We start from the raw sequence: 16,328 nt of genomic DNA on the forward strand, positions 1-16,328 counted from the left end.
TATATATATATATTATGTCTGTTCTTATTGGCTGCCCTATTCTGTGCCTCATTTAAAGAAAAAGCTGTAAAGCCTGAATCACTCCTTTTAACTTTAGCGTGAGTGTCGGGCTAAACTGCTGTAAAGGCAGATGTGTGTAAATGCCTTGGTTTTTCCTCACATCACAAAAAGGATGAACTCACAAATGGGCTGTTTTTGCAGCTTAGATTACATATGTACACTGTATGGATCAGGGATTGAATGGTGTTCTTTGACACTTAAAACAATTTTACATACTACATCAAAGTCTTTGGTTTTTGCCAAAGTGACTCCACAATATGGACCCTTTAACATTATAAAAAATATAAATACACTTTAAAATGCCATGGTATACTAAGATTTTTTTTGTGTTACATATTTTTGTTTCCTTCATTAGTCAATTGTTATTATTCAAAAGTCATTATTTGTAACCTAAAGTATTTCACAACATAGGGAGCAGGAAGCCTGTTACCGAATTAGACTAGGTATGAAGTCGGCCCATCAGTTTATAAACAGTGAGTGAGTGAGGAGAGGTAAATCCAGCCCATCCGAAATGGTGCCTTAATCACCGTACCCTACATTTGAAAATATGGAGCATTATACAGAACATAGGTGCTCAATCCTAGTCTTGGAGATCTTCCACCCTGGAGATTTTAGATCCAGCGCAGCTGGTTCTAATATTTGGATGCTCCTGAGTGCCCCTATTATCTGGATCAGGTGTGTTAGCTTAAGGGAGGAGCTAAACTCCGTAGGGTGGTAGATCTCCAGGACCAGGATTGGGCACCCCTGATATAGAACATTATTAGAGAGAACAGAATTTGTGCTGGTAGTAAATGATTTTAGACACTAACATTATACAGTGTTGCCAGATCTCGTGACAGAAACAAGCAACCAGATTCCGGGACTTTCAATACTTGTAAGTGACTTTGCAGAAAAAAATAAGCCGATTGTCGCTTAATAAGCATATCTGGCAACTGTGTAAAGGGGTTTGCTCATAACCTATATATATATGTGTATATATATATATACATACATACATACATACATACATCATCTAAACCGCTTATCCTACTGGGTCGCGGTGGGGTGCTGGAGCCTATCCCAGCTGTCATTGGGCGGAAGGCAGGATACACCCTGGACAGGTCGCCAGTCCATCGCAGGGCAAACAGACAGACATACACATTCACACACTCACTCACACCTAGGGGCAATTTAGCGTGTCCAATTAGCTTAACTGCATGTTTTTGGACTGTGGGAGGAAACCGGAGTACCCGGAGGAAACCCACGCAGACACGGGGAGAACATGCAAACTCCACACAGAAATGACCCTGGTCACCCGGTATATATATATATATATATATATATATATATATATATATATATATGCTTTCTTTCTCCGTGTAGTTGGCGTATATAAGAACAAACAGCCGAACAGAGTGGGGTCGTATTTTCTAGTTAGCTAACCACCTAACCATCTGGTATATACAACCTTTGTAATATTTTTCTTTTGTGTTTCATACTTTTGTTTCCGTTTCCATTATTATTTTGAACTGTCGTAATTAAGTTAATTCGTAGTCAGTTGTTATTATTCAAAAGTCATTATTTTAGGACCTAAGTTAGTGCACTATATAGGGAGTAGGGAGCCTATTTCAGATTTAGACAACGTGTAAAGTCAGTCTATCAGTTTGTAAGTAGTCCATCCTGAGGTGTGAGTGAGGAGAGGTAGATCCAGTTTACTTATAGCTCTACTCACCGGCGCGGTACAGTGACGACTCTTCATGTGCGACAGCGTGCTTGGCGCTTCCAGCGCTCGGCAGTGGAGCCGCTGGGAGAAGCAGGTTTGTGGAAGCAGACGGTTGTGTTCACACGACCCCTCTACGCACCAAACACTTACAGACTTTTACTTCATTGCTCTTTATTCTGCCTGCAACTCCAGCCGGCAGAGTCTAAGAATTTACTGCACAATATGACGTTAAAAACAGGCTAACGATACATGCGGGGGAAGAGGCAGAAGCTTCAGGCGGTGATGGAAAAAAAAACAAACAACTAGCTGAAGTTGTTAAGCTGTTGTAATGGTGCTGGTGATATGTGGAAATAACGAAACGCAAACAGTGAGAATGGCTTCGCATTTCATGACACACGACGCTCATTGAGTCCGTTATTGTCTGTTAAAATGATATTAAAATGTATACAGTCAGGAGTTTTCATAGCACTAAGTGGACGGCGGTAAAGAAGGGTGCGTTCAAATAACGCAGACAGGCAGTTCTGCGCACTTCATATTCCTTACTGTTTAATGGTGTTATACACCGTATTATACACCGATCAGCCATAACATTAACACTTCCTTGTGTCTACACTCTTTGTCCATATTATCAGCTCCACTTAACATACAGGTGCGCTTTAGTTTTACAATTACAGACTGTAGTCCATCTGTTTTATTGCATACTTTGTTAACCCTTTTTTTGAAAATGACGTGGTGGTGGTGTGTGTTGCGCTGGTACAAGTGGATCAGACACAACAGTGCTGCTGGAGTTTTTAAACACCTCACTGTCGCTGCTGGACTGAGAATAGTCCACCAACCAAAAATATCCAGCCAACAGCGTCCTGTGGGCCGCGTCCTGTGACCACTGATGAAGGACTAGAGGATGACTAACACGAGCTGTGCAGCAACAGATAAGCTACTGTACATCTGTTTACATCTACAACAAAGTAGGTGTGTCTAGGAGAGTGGACAGTGAGTGGACACAGTGTTTAAAAACCCCAGCAGCACTGCTGTGTCTGATCCACTCGTACCAGCGCAACACACACTAACACACCATCACCACATCAGTGTCACTGTAGTGCTAAGAATGATCCACCACCCGAATAGTACCTGCTCTGTGGTGGTCCTGGGGGGCCTGACCATTGAAGAACAGGGTAAAAGGGGGCAGAGAAACAGATGGACTACAGTCTGTAACTGTAGAACGACAAAGTGCACCTATATAGTAAGTGGAGCTGATAAAATGGACAGTGAATGTAGATACAATGAGGTGGTTTAAATATTATGGCTGATTGCTGTGTGTTCCCCAGCTGTATGTGGCTCAGGGGGTCTACAAAAAGTTGGAATAGCGCCACAGGCCTTGGCACGGAAATTCTACAGTAGATGTGGAACCATAAACTTTTAATTGGTAATGTGTTAATGTTAAAATTTGACATGAAAATGTACGCACATTAAAAATACCTGTTGACTCCCTTTTACCTGAATGCTGTCATGACAGTAGCTAATGTTTGTCCACCTTTGATGGGAAAGAACAGCCTCCTTCTCTTTTAAGGGGCATTCTGACCTAAAACTAGCATTTAATGTCACTTGACATGTTATGTAATATTCTGTTGCACAGCATGTCATTCCTTATCCTCACTGGTTTGACAGAATTCATGATTTTGCGTCCTTTTTTCATCCATCAGTTTTCTCCCACTGTAATACCCAGCACGTGTAAATTTGTCATCCAACCATTGGGAATCTTCCCCAGGACAGTGAAGAAATGCACTGAAATTGAGGCTGTTACTGATGTGGTATTTGGCTATCTGGTCTCCTGCATTAGCCAGACAGCAGAAAAACACAAATATCACTCTAGCCCTCATCTGCCCTGAAAACACTAGTTGTTTTACAAAAGTTCCTCCCAACTTTAGGAATGATCATCAGAAGGGGTTTCCATAGTCTTTACACATCCAAACATAAAAGCACAACTTTTTGCAAATAGACATGTTTATAACAAATAATTAATTTATTCATTTTAGCTAAAGTGTCCTTTTAAGCTTTCTGTCAGAATTTGTCACATTTACTCAAATTATCTTACTAGAAATTTTCTGTATCTTGATGTTCTGAAGCAAAACTATTAAAATTAACTCATCCTTTCAATTTCAGGCCATCACGACTAAAGGAATGGAGATGTTGAATCCTGCAGTGTGAAATAAATTAGTGTTAACCATGAAATGAGTCTGAAGGTTGCACACTGTAAATTGTGAAATGAAATCCTGACAGAACAGACACACTGAATGATGGAGCCTAAGCAACAACCTGAGCTGGACCCTAATAAAGATGACCTGCCTTTGCGAGCCAACACAAATCATGTGCTGGTCAGGCACTATGTGCTGGACTTGACTGTTGACTTCCAGAGGAAGGTCATTGGTGGCAACATTGTCCTGTTTCTAGAGCCTGGTAAAGGAGCCGTATCTTTAGCCCTCTCAGAAGATCCACACCCACAGGATGCTGGTGATGTGGAAGAAGCCAGTTGTTTTACTACTACTATGCACGTACCTGATGATGCATTGCTTCGCGGAGGACCAAACCTTGATCAAAAAAATGGTGTAAGTAAGCTGTCATGGGATGATAAGAGTGAGGATTTTACATTGATTTTGGACTGCTGTGACCTGCTGGTGTCCAAGGTGGAGGAGGTGGATGTGTCCACTGTGCCTGAGCTTAGGAACCTTCTCGAGGGAGACGAGGTGGATCTGGACGGTCAGCATTCATCATTTGTTTTAGTACACAAGCTGATATCTATTCCTTCAGATAGATGGAGACAACAGCACGACCTGTATCTCCAGTGCAGCTATGCCTCTGTGGTTCATACACAGCCTCTGCTGTTCCACATGGATCAGTGGAGTCTTCAAGTCAGAAAGAAAGGGGTTCAATCCCCTAGCGACTTCCCTCGTTGCCTTAGGATCTGGTATGAGACCAAACCTACAGGAGGCTCAGTGAGGTGGACCAAAGATCAGGATGACAGGTGAGCACACATAACACATTCAGCCAATGATCCATAGAAATGGCATCCAGATTGTAGAATCTGATTCTGTGTAAAAGCTGGACCAGAAAATGCATTCAAATACTTATAGAAAGTAAGAAAGGTTGGAGAAAAATCTAATTTATCAAATTTTCCCCTTACACCAAATATATTTGATCCGACAAGACAAGTTTGGTGTCTAAAGTTTTGCACTTGGGCTGTGAGGCTAATGTAGGTAACAAATAACAAAAGGTTACACACATTGTGCTGTTAAAGAATTATACTTATGGAGTTGTTAAAGGAACTTTCTGGAAAATTTAACCATCTGTTGTAAACATGCCTACTTGCCTACTATAGTGGTGCCATATTAGTCTTGAGTAACATTTTCTAGTTTACAAACAAGGAAAAGTGCTGTCTGATGATGTATGTTGAAGGCGGAAGGAGCATTTGAAAATCTACAAGCACTTGACGGTGGGCTGTTTGAAGCTAGCTGTGTAATGCAGAAAGATAGATAGCTTACGGTACTACTAGGAAGGTGGATATCATGTCTGTATGTATTAGCCTTTACATCAGTGGACAAGCTAGCAGTTAAGATTACTTTACAACCGTAGGGGCAATGATTGTGTTGACACATTTACATAATGCATGCTGGGTATTGTAGTGAGAGAACACGGGATGGGATGAAAACACAAAAAGGATGCAATGTAGTGAATTTTTTCAAGCTCTCGAGGCTGAGGGATGGAGTGCTGCACCCCAGAATACTACATAACATGACAAATGTCATATTAAATGCAAATATATGCTGGAATGCCTCTTTAAGTAATCTCAGATAAACTGTATATGTGGTATCTGACCCTGTATGACATAGTGGTATCTATAAAAATGGACGTAAATATGTTGCAAAGGTAAAACAGCTTGAATTTTGTCCCTTCTTTTGTCCATTTGATTACAAATTCTCTGAGGTTACACTAAGTCTTTCAGTGCATTGCATACCACTGCATCCAGAGTGGAGCAAAAAATGCGATCAGCCTAATCAAAGGTAGTTCTGATCCTAGATCAGCCCTGCCCTGACATGCTTTATACCTACAGGCCCATAATGTTTAGAATAATGTATGTCCTTTTCACATGTTTAGGTGCTGTGTTTACACCATGGGTTCACCCATCAACAACAGAGCTCTTTTCCCATGCCAAGAACCACCTGTTGCAATGTCGACCTGGCAAGCGCGTGTGAAGGCCCCGTATGAATATACGGTTTTGCTGAGTGGCGAGAATCAGGCCAGTCCCATGCCTGAGGAGACAGGTCTGTTGAAAAGCAATCATTTGGCATGTAATTGAACAGAAATATGTAGTGCTACTAGTGCTTCCACTCAAAGCCACTTCTGTTGGACAAACTTAACACCTATTTCTCGTTCTATTTATCAGGTTTCTTACAATGGGATTATTATGTTACTATGCCAATGCCTGCCTCAACTTTTACCATAGCAGTAGGGAAGTGGCAGGAAGCCAGAGTTAGCGCTCACAACCTTGAGGAAGGGGAGAGTGAGGAGCCCTGTGCAAAGTTAACCTGGTATAGTACTTCTTTCATTTAAGTTACAGTTATGTGTGAGATGATATTGCCTGTGTTGGAGGTGTAAAAATCATGATTAATTGATCTGAAAGTGGCAGTCCAACTGCATTGATTTTGAGAATCAATTATCATAATAATAAAGTATTTTTTTTCCATTTGAAATTTTTAATGTTGGTTTTAGTTTGTTTTATTGAAATATGGAACTTCTTGAAAATAAATGTGCTGAGGCTGCAGTGCTTGATCTGTTGTTTTTTGTCTATATTCCACTATTGCACTGTTTGTAAATTCTATATAATTTGTAAAAATAGTTTAGGATCATGCACAAATAATAGAATTAAATTGAAACATGATGAAATTTGGGATTTTGTGATGCGTTGAATCATTTCCTAAAGAATCATAATCATTGTTAACTCAGAGATTTATACCCTGGTTTGTGTTGGATTGCATAAAATGTTTAATATTTTTTTAGTATTTGATACGTATATATTTTTGTCTTTATTGCAGGAGAGGCATGACTTGCACAGGAAGCCAACCTACAGACCAAAGCTGTGAAAACAAAAGCTCACATCCCAAGTTGACCTCCTCTGCTGAAGAAGATGAGCAGAGCGTTTGCTCCCATGTGGATTATCCATGTCGTTTCAGGCACAGCACCTCTAGGGCTCAGGTTGTCATACCCCATCGAGTGTTTGCCCCGTTCTGTCACCTGCAGAAGGCAGAAACCACTGTGCTGCCACTCCTGCCCCTCTGCCTGGCTGCTGCTCACTCTGTTTTGGGTGTCCACCCATTTTCACGTCTGGATGTGCTCATCGTTCCTCCTGGCTTCTCCAGCCTGGGCATGGCCAGGTATGTCTGCTAACCCAGTTCCCTCCAGCTCTCGTCCTGGAGTGCCCATACCTGCATGTTTTAGTCTTTTAACACATTGACTTCAGCTCAAGAAGGCCTTTGTTAATTAGAGGACTACTTGGGGCAAATGTTTTACAATAGGTAAAACACCAAAATACACTGGTCAGTGTAAGGGTGGGTGATATGGCACAGGATAAGGATGGGTGATATGGCACAAATGTTGCATCACAATACTTGAAGAAATTATCATGATGTGTATTACTTTTCTGAGGATTGTGAACCAGTTGAGAATTAGACGAAATTAGACAAAAATCAGTAAAACGGTAGTTCCACAAACGAAAAACAAGGAGTGCAATTTATTTTTGATTCAGTTTGTGCGAAAACTAGAGACGGCATGTCTGTATCAAGGAGTGTCAGTATTGGTCTGATATCAGCAGAAAATGCTGGATTAGATATCAGAGAGATAAAATTAATATGATGATGTTAGCTGTACATTTCTTACTGTGGAGTACTAGGCTGTGTAAGTAGTTTCAGTGTGGTGCTCATCTTAAGTGTAAGTACTTCAGTTAAAAATAGCTCATTTTAAAGCGTAGTAATAAAAAAAAAATATCAGATCGATTTCAGCTGATACTCAGTTTCAATGTCAGCATCATTATCGTAAAAGAAAAAGTAGTATCGAACCATCTCTAGCAAAGCTGTGATTTGTTAAGGTGGGAGCAAACTGAGTGTGAAATTTCTAAACCAATCCAAGGCATTGTGAAGGCAGAGCTCAAAGTAAAGTGCTTGTCAGCACTGTCTAACTAACAACAAGCCTGTCGTTAGCCCGTGGATGTAACATAAGTTAGCATTTCTGAAAAGTCCCCCAAAAAACTTCAGTAAAGCAAGTAGAGATGTATTGCATGTTTGGAAAGCACATTGCATGAGGTAAAAATAAACATTCCACTTTCAAAGGATAAACAGTTCCATTAGCCAACGATAGCATTTCGCTAGTTAGCTTGTTTTGCCTGTTTTATTGATTACTCCAGTTGTTAAAAGAACACAGACTAGAGGAATTTGGGGGAAGGTTTTAAAGGGAGCGTTCCCTTGTTTCTATCACGTTTTGCTGCAATCCAGCACCAAAAGTTTAACAAGTTGTCCCCAGACGTGTATTCTTGTTACGAGAATACATCTGGCTCCAAGGTGGCTCCAAGGTGGCTCCAAGGTGGCTCCAAAGTGTCCAGCAACTTTTATTATACAGTTCATACAACTCAACAAGTGTATACGTTGCCAGACACATAAGGCTGCTGTGAAATAAAATACTCTACATGCACGCCATGACAAGCAACACAAGCATGATCTCCTGTCAGCGTTAATCCGCTTTTTTCTTTGCACATATTTTCCATATTTTGTTCCTCGTGTATTCCACTGTAAACTTGACAGATGCTATGCTGGCGCTTGCCTCTTAACGCACACTCCCTCTCTGTGTCTCTGACCTGAAAGGAATGTTAATGCTCTCGGCATCGTGTTGGCTCCTCAGACGGTCAATGGAGCACTATGTAGCCTTGTTTACCCGACCTCATCTCGGGTGGTTTACAAACACACTGAACCATCTTGTTTAGTCTACGTAGTGGAGGTTTCTGAACAGGAGGGCTTGGTGGAAATCCAGTCACCACTTGGCATCTATGTCCATCGATTCCTCTTTGCCCCTCTGGGTAAAAGCTTTGAGGACCCCGACTGTTTAAGTAAAACACTCTTGTGTACCAACTACTCTTGAGGTAGTTGGGTGCTGAAACTGTGCTGGATGGCTTTAAATGCTTGCTTTATAAATATGCTTTCCTCTAAGTATTTAGGAAGCTTACTCCAAGGGTCTGCTCTCAAAAAGTTGCTGTACAGCAGTAAATTGTGATTCTTTTATGTCGTGTTTGTGTTTATAGTGTACCAAGGATTAGGCTCTCTCCAGCTTTGCATATTTTCTGTTGCTAAACAAAGACTCTAATTTAATAGAGCAGCGTGCCTTATAATTTGGAATGAATCATCTCCTGAGACATAAGCAAGAAGCAAAAAGGAGGGCCGTTTAGCTTCAGATCGAGTAAACATACTCTTGGGTGGCCGTAGGTGTGTTCCTGTGTTTCCCACCGTCTCTCCGTCCAGGAATAAGTGTTCCACAGGATGTGAGGTCATTATACACTGCCTCAGGCAGGTTCCAGCCATTTAGTCAGAATGAATGTCACATTCTAATTAGCAGTAGGTATATAATCTACACGGTGGTGACTCTGTCCCTGCTTTTGTTTGCCGAGTTAAGCTCCTTCTGTCTTTGCTTTGAGCTGATATAAAATGCACATTTCTTCTAGACAATCTGCGGGGTGTTTATCTTTATATTAGCATCCTCACAGCCTGGTTTTATAAGTCTCCTGGGGTTAAGAGCATTTACTGACACTGGTTGACAGAAATATGGCTGTTTATAAGAGAAGCAGATTCTCATTTTGTCTTCCCTTTGCTCTGTTTTGATCACAACAGTAGACTGACAGTAGTTGCCACCTCCACAGAGAAATGGTACAGTCCTGCAGGTCTTTTTTAAAAGCCAGATTGAACCAAATTGGAGGAAGGAGGGTGGTCAACAAATGTGGTATAGGGGAAGGAGAGGGGCGCTTTGAGACGCCATTCCCCCAGGATGTGGGAGAGGATGTGTGGATTATTCCCAGCAACAAAAGCCATTAGCTCCTGGAACTACTTCAGAGACGGGAGCCATTTAATCTGAAAATTGGGAAGTATGTGGGCCCGAGTCCTTGGGGCCAAGCCAGCTGCTGCTTTTATATCATGCTCCTTTATTTACAGTCTGGGTTTGGGACACAGTAAAGAGGGGGGCATCTTTTTGTACTCTGATAAGAGGGAAGGGGAGGACAGGAAGCAGAAGATTAAGAAGTCAAGCAAGGGCAGGCCCGACCCTGATGTATGTGTGTGCTTTGCTTTTTTCTCCAATACCTACATTAACTCTGCTCAACAATAAAATCTCTCAACAATAAAAAAGAAAAAAACACCAATGGAGAACCTGGTTTATCGCAAGTGATCTCCAGCACAATCAGTGTTATCCATATGTTGGTCACGCACCATTGGAAGTCATAGGAAATGTGTCTGGGAGGAATGCAGCCGTCACCCCGGGTTGCGTATTGCTATCAGGTCACGTAGGGTAGGTCTAGACTGTACTCAGAGTGACATAATCGCACACTCTGAGGAACCCCTATCTCCTGATCGCTAGCACGTCATGAGGCTTGAGACGCACAGGAAGGGCATGGTGCTTTCCTCGGCTTTGAAGCCCCTCGATTTGAGTCCCTTAACAACTTTTTTTATGCTGTAGCAGGACATAGTCGGAATACTTCTAGTGCCAGATGTGCAAATATGGGCATTCAATGGAGAAAGCTTTCACAGCTCTGCTGAGTCCCTAATGGCATTTTCACATGGCGTGTCAAGGGAGTGAGGTGCTAAATGAACGTGTCTAGATTTGAGGACCAGAAGGAGCCATGCCTGTAAGGAAAACTGAGAGCCAAATGGAAAAAAATGAAAAAAGCTTTTGGTTTAATAAACATGGTTAACATAAGTCAATGATACATGGTGTAAAAAGGTACCACCATCACCGCTACTTAATAGAATGATTTACACACATTTTGACCTAGTTTGGATGAATTTGCCAATAGCTAGATTAGAGGAATTTTAAAGTCTTTAGGAGTTATCCTGTTCAAGATGCCTCATAGTCCTCCTGATGTTCTCACTAACACTTCTTATCTCTGGCTTTCTCATACAGAGCTGGTGCCAAACCACTTAGAACACTTCTTTTAAACATTACGCTACATAAATAGCACATCACGGCCTATTACCAAGCAATTACTTTGTTTCTAGGACTTGTAGCTGACCTTATATAGCTTGATAGCCCTTTCTGAAATCAAAATATGAATATTAGCATTCTCAGAAGCATTGCAGGTTTGTGAGTTTTTGTGTCTGCAGCAAAGAAGTTGAAGTATTTTGAGAATTAGCGAGTCATAAAACCAAGCTTTAGGGTCAAACTGAACTATCATAGAACTGTCACCTTCCAAAAGAGTTATGTGCTCCACCTGCCTCATGGCCTCTTGGAAAATTTGCAAAAGACCTTTACAGTTTCACTTCTGGAGCTAACGTAACAGTCATTATCTGTAGGCAGAGGGTGATCGCGCCTGTCTGCAGAGAGAAAGGATGAAAGAAACCACCAGCCCTGGGGGTCCAGCTGCTGGCTATAATTCATAGTCTCACCTGGTGCAAATAACAAGGTGGACATCTGACCCTTTATATTACCTTAGCTGTAGGTGAGCACCACAAGCAGAGGATATTCACTCCTTGAAGGAGGATATTTAAAAGAGTTTTTCAGCGAAAAGTTCCTCTTACACCAAATGTAGTCAGTCAGCCAAGACATGTTTGAGATCTAAAATATTCTTTTTTGTGCTTATTACATAGTGTTATAAACAAAGAAATGTAACCAAATTGAACCTGAATTTTGCTTGAATTTTGGAACCCACTTTTAGAAAAACCCTTCATTTATTTTATTTCCAGTCAAAACAGCCAACAATTGTGGATTGTTTCAGATCTGAAGCAAGAGTGGAGCTTGATTTTCTCCTATCTCTAAAAGATGAAAGCTTTAAATACTGTTTATCAGGTGGTGACAGTTTTGGAAACACCTGTTTTTTCACTTATTTTCCTCAGAAATATCTCCTGAATAACTTGTACTTAATGTCTGTTTTGACTGGAAATAAATACATGACAAGTGATTTTCTTTTGTCCAGTACTATAAAGCGAGAAACCACATAAGCAACTCTATTCAAGGTAAACCTGTCATGGCTTGAGGCAAGCAGTGAATTAGACATGCAGTTTGCACAGTGCTAACTGGGATGATATAAGCTTTCATTGCTTGCTGGCTACATTAGCTCCACTACCAAACTAAAGAAGCAGACAAAAAACATGTCTTGATGACTGACTACATTTGAGGTTAGGGTAAAACTGTAAATTTGAGAATTACTGCAACTGCCTTTGTCAGCCTTTGTTTCCTTTACACAACCACACTTAGAGATGCAGTAGATCATGCACAAGGCCATGAGAGGCAACAGTGGTTATATAAAGTTCTCACAGACCAAAGTCAGCCCTTTTTTCTTCATAAACTATAAACTGCCACATTCATTTGAGGAGTGTTGCTTGACAACGGCAACATTCATCATGTATTCAACATCATCCACCAAGATTAAACTCAAAAATGGCAAAAGTTGAACTGTTTTGCAGGCTTAATAACTAAACATTTGAATGGCGCAAATGCAGCAACACAAAACAAATTATGGCTCTAGCTTAATATCTGCCTTTCATACACTGAAGGGACCAATTGAAGCTGCCGAACTGCTTAAAATCTGTCCCTTTGTGAGAGCCTCGTTTTAATCAAGGTGCATTTGGTTGGCAAAATTGGCTTCAGGCCCTTCTCGAATGCTATATGTTTATTAAACCGAGGGTAGTTCTGATTGGATATGCTGACTGGATGACACTTAAAACGTCCCAGACAATGAAATGTTTGGCCGCCATTCCATAGCACGTTGGTCAACGTCATAACTATAAAAATGACAGATATTTTTATACTGACTGAATTCCACTCATGTTACAAGTAGCAGAAAGCATAGTAGTGACTGAATTAACAAATTCAAGACTCGCTATCTGCCATTTTTGCTAAAACGTTACTGGCATATTAAGGTGACTTACACTATATGGGACAAAAGTATTGGGACACCTACATGTTGCGCCTCCCGGAGCTTTTATGATACCCCACTCTAAATCTATAGGCATTAATATGAAGTTGGTCCCCTCTTTGCAGCGATAACAGCTTCCATTCTTCTGGGAGGCTTTCTGCAAGATTTTGGAGTGTGCATTTTTGCCCTTTCATCCAGAAGAGCGATCTCCATTCTAGTTCATCCCAAAGGTGTTCGATAGGGTTGAGGCCAGGGCTCTGTGCGGGCCAGTCAAGTTCTTCTACACCAAACTCACCCTACCATGCCTTTAAGGACCTTGCTTTGTGCACTGCAGTACAGTCATGCTGGAACAGAAAAGGTTCGTCCCCAAACTGTTCCCACAAAGTTTAGTAAGCATACAATTGTCCAAAATGTCTTGATATGCTGAAGCATTAAGATTTCCCTTCCCTGGAACTAAGGGTCCTAGGCCAACCCTTGAAAAACAACCCCATAGCATTATCCCTCCTCCACCAAACTTTACAGTTGGCACAATGCAGTCAGGCATTCGCCAAACCCAGACTCATCCATCAGACTGTCAGATAGAGAAGCGTGATTCGTCTCTCCACAGAATACATTTCCACTGCCCCTACTCTGTCATTTTACATAGTCTGCCACTTCGGGGCTAAGTTGCTGTGGTCCCTAAACGCTTCCACGATACCACTCATAGCTGATCGTGGAATATCTAGAAGGAAAGAAATTTCGCAAACTGACTTGTGCAACGGCGGCATCCTATTACAGTACCACGCTCGAATTCAGTGAGCTCTGTAGAACGTTCCATTCTGTTAAAAAAATGTTTGTAGAGGCAGACTGCATGTCTAGGTGCTTGATTTTATACACTGATGGCAATGGGACTGAATGAATGATTAAGAGGTGCGTCCCAGAACTTTTGTCCATAAAGTGTATGTATGTCTCAGACAGCTGTTGTTAAAAAGTTAAATTGTTTTTGTATTTTTTGTTGTATTATTGCATGTAAATGTAATTAAGTGTAATTACATTATTAATTGCATAACAATTACAGTTCCATTTATGTTCTGTATTCACAGCTTCAAGTCTGACTTTTTTCCATTTTTCAATGCCCCCCCAAAAAACTGTAATCAATAACTTTTCAATCGTATAATAAAATATCTCTTCCTTAAATTATGAATAGAAATATGATTGTTGTTTAGAATCCACGCATTTTCTCCTTGAGCTATGAATGAGAAATATTTAAAATAACAACATGAATACCTGATTTCTAAGAGTTGACATCCCTACTGAACTTTGCAACTTTGACGCTAATTATCTCAGTATTACATTGCGGTCAGGTGCAGCTGTATAATGCCACAATCTCGCAACATGACCTGTCTGCACATCTTTTTTACCTGAGGAACGCTAGTGCTAATTGGGGTGTGCTTTGGCCCCAGGCTTTGGGACCATTGTGCATTGAGCTGTTTGAGCGCTCTTAAAATGACCATATGGGGGAAGGACAGCCAAGTCCCATGGGTGCGGAGCGTAATGTGGGCGACGGATGTGAAGCTATTGGAATGCGCTGGGCTTGCCAGGCCGAAAGGGAGGCTGAGATAACACAATTTAAATAGACCTTTCTTGCTCGTGCTCTCTCTCTCTCTCTCTCTCTCTCCGAGGTTGCTTTCTTTCTTTCCCCCACTTCTCTGTGATTGCTCAGTAACCTAAGAAGTGTGCGACAGAAACCGAGTCTTTCAGAGCAGGGGGACTTTGGCACGAGAGACAGCTGTTAATCAAATTGTCAAGGATGAGGTGTTTTTCTCTGAAAGGAGGGGATTTTTCTCCCCCCCCACTTCTTCCTTTTCCATCCGCCATGTGTGCACACAAACCCCAGTGAACGAAGGAATGCTGAGCATGCCTGCACCTGGAGAAAAAAAAAGACACAGTTTCAAAGGACAGTTTAGCAGTCACAAAGGAGAGACTTTGAGACTTTATGCCTACTGTTTTGCTTGCCCTCTCACTTTCTTCCACTCTCCTGCTTTTTAGAGGCCGCACTTGATCCTCTTCCTCCTCTTATGTCCAGACACCTCCTTTTAATGAAGATAGCAGGGTCCAATTTAGAGTGCACATTGTTATTATAAGTACATTCCTGCCTAGTTATCTTAGGGGGCCCTGCTTTTCTCCCACTTTATCTCCCTTATGGGTAACCGTCTCTGGAAATGTCTGGCCAGGACTGAGGCCCCCTGTTTTGCCCCTTTGCCATTTCTGCACTAATACAGCTGCCGAAGCTCAAATACCATCTGCAAGCCTGTAACTGTCTTATAGCTTTCAAACGAGCCTGAGGTCCTCTATTACAAACTGGTGGGAGAGGTATCGGAAAAAGATTGGTCAGTGCACTGTGTCTGCGTCTGAATGAATCAAGTCTGAGAGAGTTTATTTTGGCTGCAGGGCTGATTTAAGGCAGCAGAAACAGTGGCGGATCACTCGAACTCTAAACCTGCCGCGCGCAGGAGCTGAATGGTGGAAAGCCATAGCACTGCGTCCCCGGAGGAGCATCCGCCACCCCAACTGCAAAATGTATGAGACTGTTCAAAGCCCAGGCCCGTATCCACACTGTGTTTACACTTCTTCATTCTACGACACTCGGAGAAGGCCTGCCATCACACTTAATCTGATTCCACCAGGCCAAGAGTACCGCCCTTCCTCCCTGGACCTCCGCTGAGACACACATAGCTGACGTTGGAGTTATCCTTAAAACTCTGAAGATGGAGAGCGGATATTATTGCCGGGCTTTTTGATTCCCTGCTCTTCTTCTTCTTGCGGTTTTAGGATCAAAGCCCCTAAGGAACGTCTACATACACAGCCTGTCACCAAGAAATGTGCAGCTGAGTATTTGCAAATAGGCAAATGACAGTGCAGCCAGACAGAGTGGTGAGTTTGATTGCATTGCAGACTTTGTATTGGCAGCATTACGCTGGGCAGATCATCAGTCTCTCACAAGCATCCTGGGCCTTGCAAAGCTCAAACTCTGTGTACCCGTGCAGCCTAAGCTAATTTCTATTGATATTTCTGACTGGATCCCTCAGTAGCTCACCAAATTGGAACATAAATTGTTGTCTACTCTGTGCAGTACCTTGATCTAATTAGTATTTTTCAATATGAAACCAGATTTGGACAATGTCAGTTCTGGCCTTGCATAACCCAGCTGACCTATACATGCTCTGCATTCTTTCATAGCTATTGTTACTAGGTTAGACAAGTTTCACAGAAGAACACTGTCAAAAATCTCATTCAGCATAATGAGAAATGGAGTTATTTATTTATTTTAAATGAATTTTATTTTGGATATGTGTGAAAAGCTGCACTGTTAGGAAATGCTTTCGTCTAATCAAGATTTTTAGCGATGTACATCTGGTTGAAAAGCTAAGC

The 16,328-nt window shown here is 41.6% G+C and overlaps 1 protein-coding gene across 5 annotated transcripts in view; it reads left to right on the forward strand.

The window, feature by feature from the left end:
• The first annotated feature begins 1,816 nt into the window (after positions 1–1,816).
• LOC118813169 (aminopeptidase O (putative)) overlaps positions 1,817–16,328 on the forward strand; it is a 116,309-nt gene continuing 101,797 nt past the window's right edge. For 4 of the 5 annotated variants that reach the window (XR_005007610.1, XM_036578359.1, XM_036578362.1 and 1 more), the window contains exons 1-5: positions 1,817–1,856; positions 3,923–4,781; positions 5,912–6,078; positions 6,201–6,345; positions 6,850–7,188. Coding sequence is in view for 4 of the 5 variants with exons in the window: in XM_036578359.1 (XP_036434252.1) it covers positions 4,054–4,781; positions 5,912–6,078; positions 6,201–6,345; positions 6,850–7,188 (1,379 nt within the window). In the remaining variant the exon portion in view is untranslated. Of the gene's footprint in view, positions 1,857–1,908; positions 2,130–3,922; positions 4,782–5,911; positions 6,079–6,200; positions 6,346–6,849; positions 7,189–16,328 lie in introns of those variants that run through there. The other variant, XM_036578360.1, reaches the window with a different exon arrangement.

Source organism: Colossoma macropomum, unplaced genomic scaffold (genome assembly GCF_904425465.1).
Source record: "Colossoma macropomum unplaced genomic scaffold, Colossoma_macropomum, whole genome shotgun sequence".
Taxonomy (NCBI): Eukaryota; Metazoa; Chordata; class Actinopteri; order Characiformes; family Serrasalmidae; genus Colossoma; species Colossoma macropomum.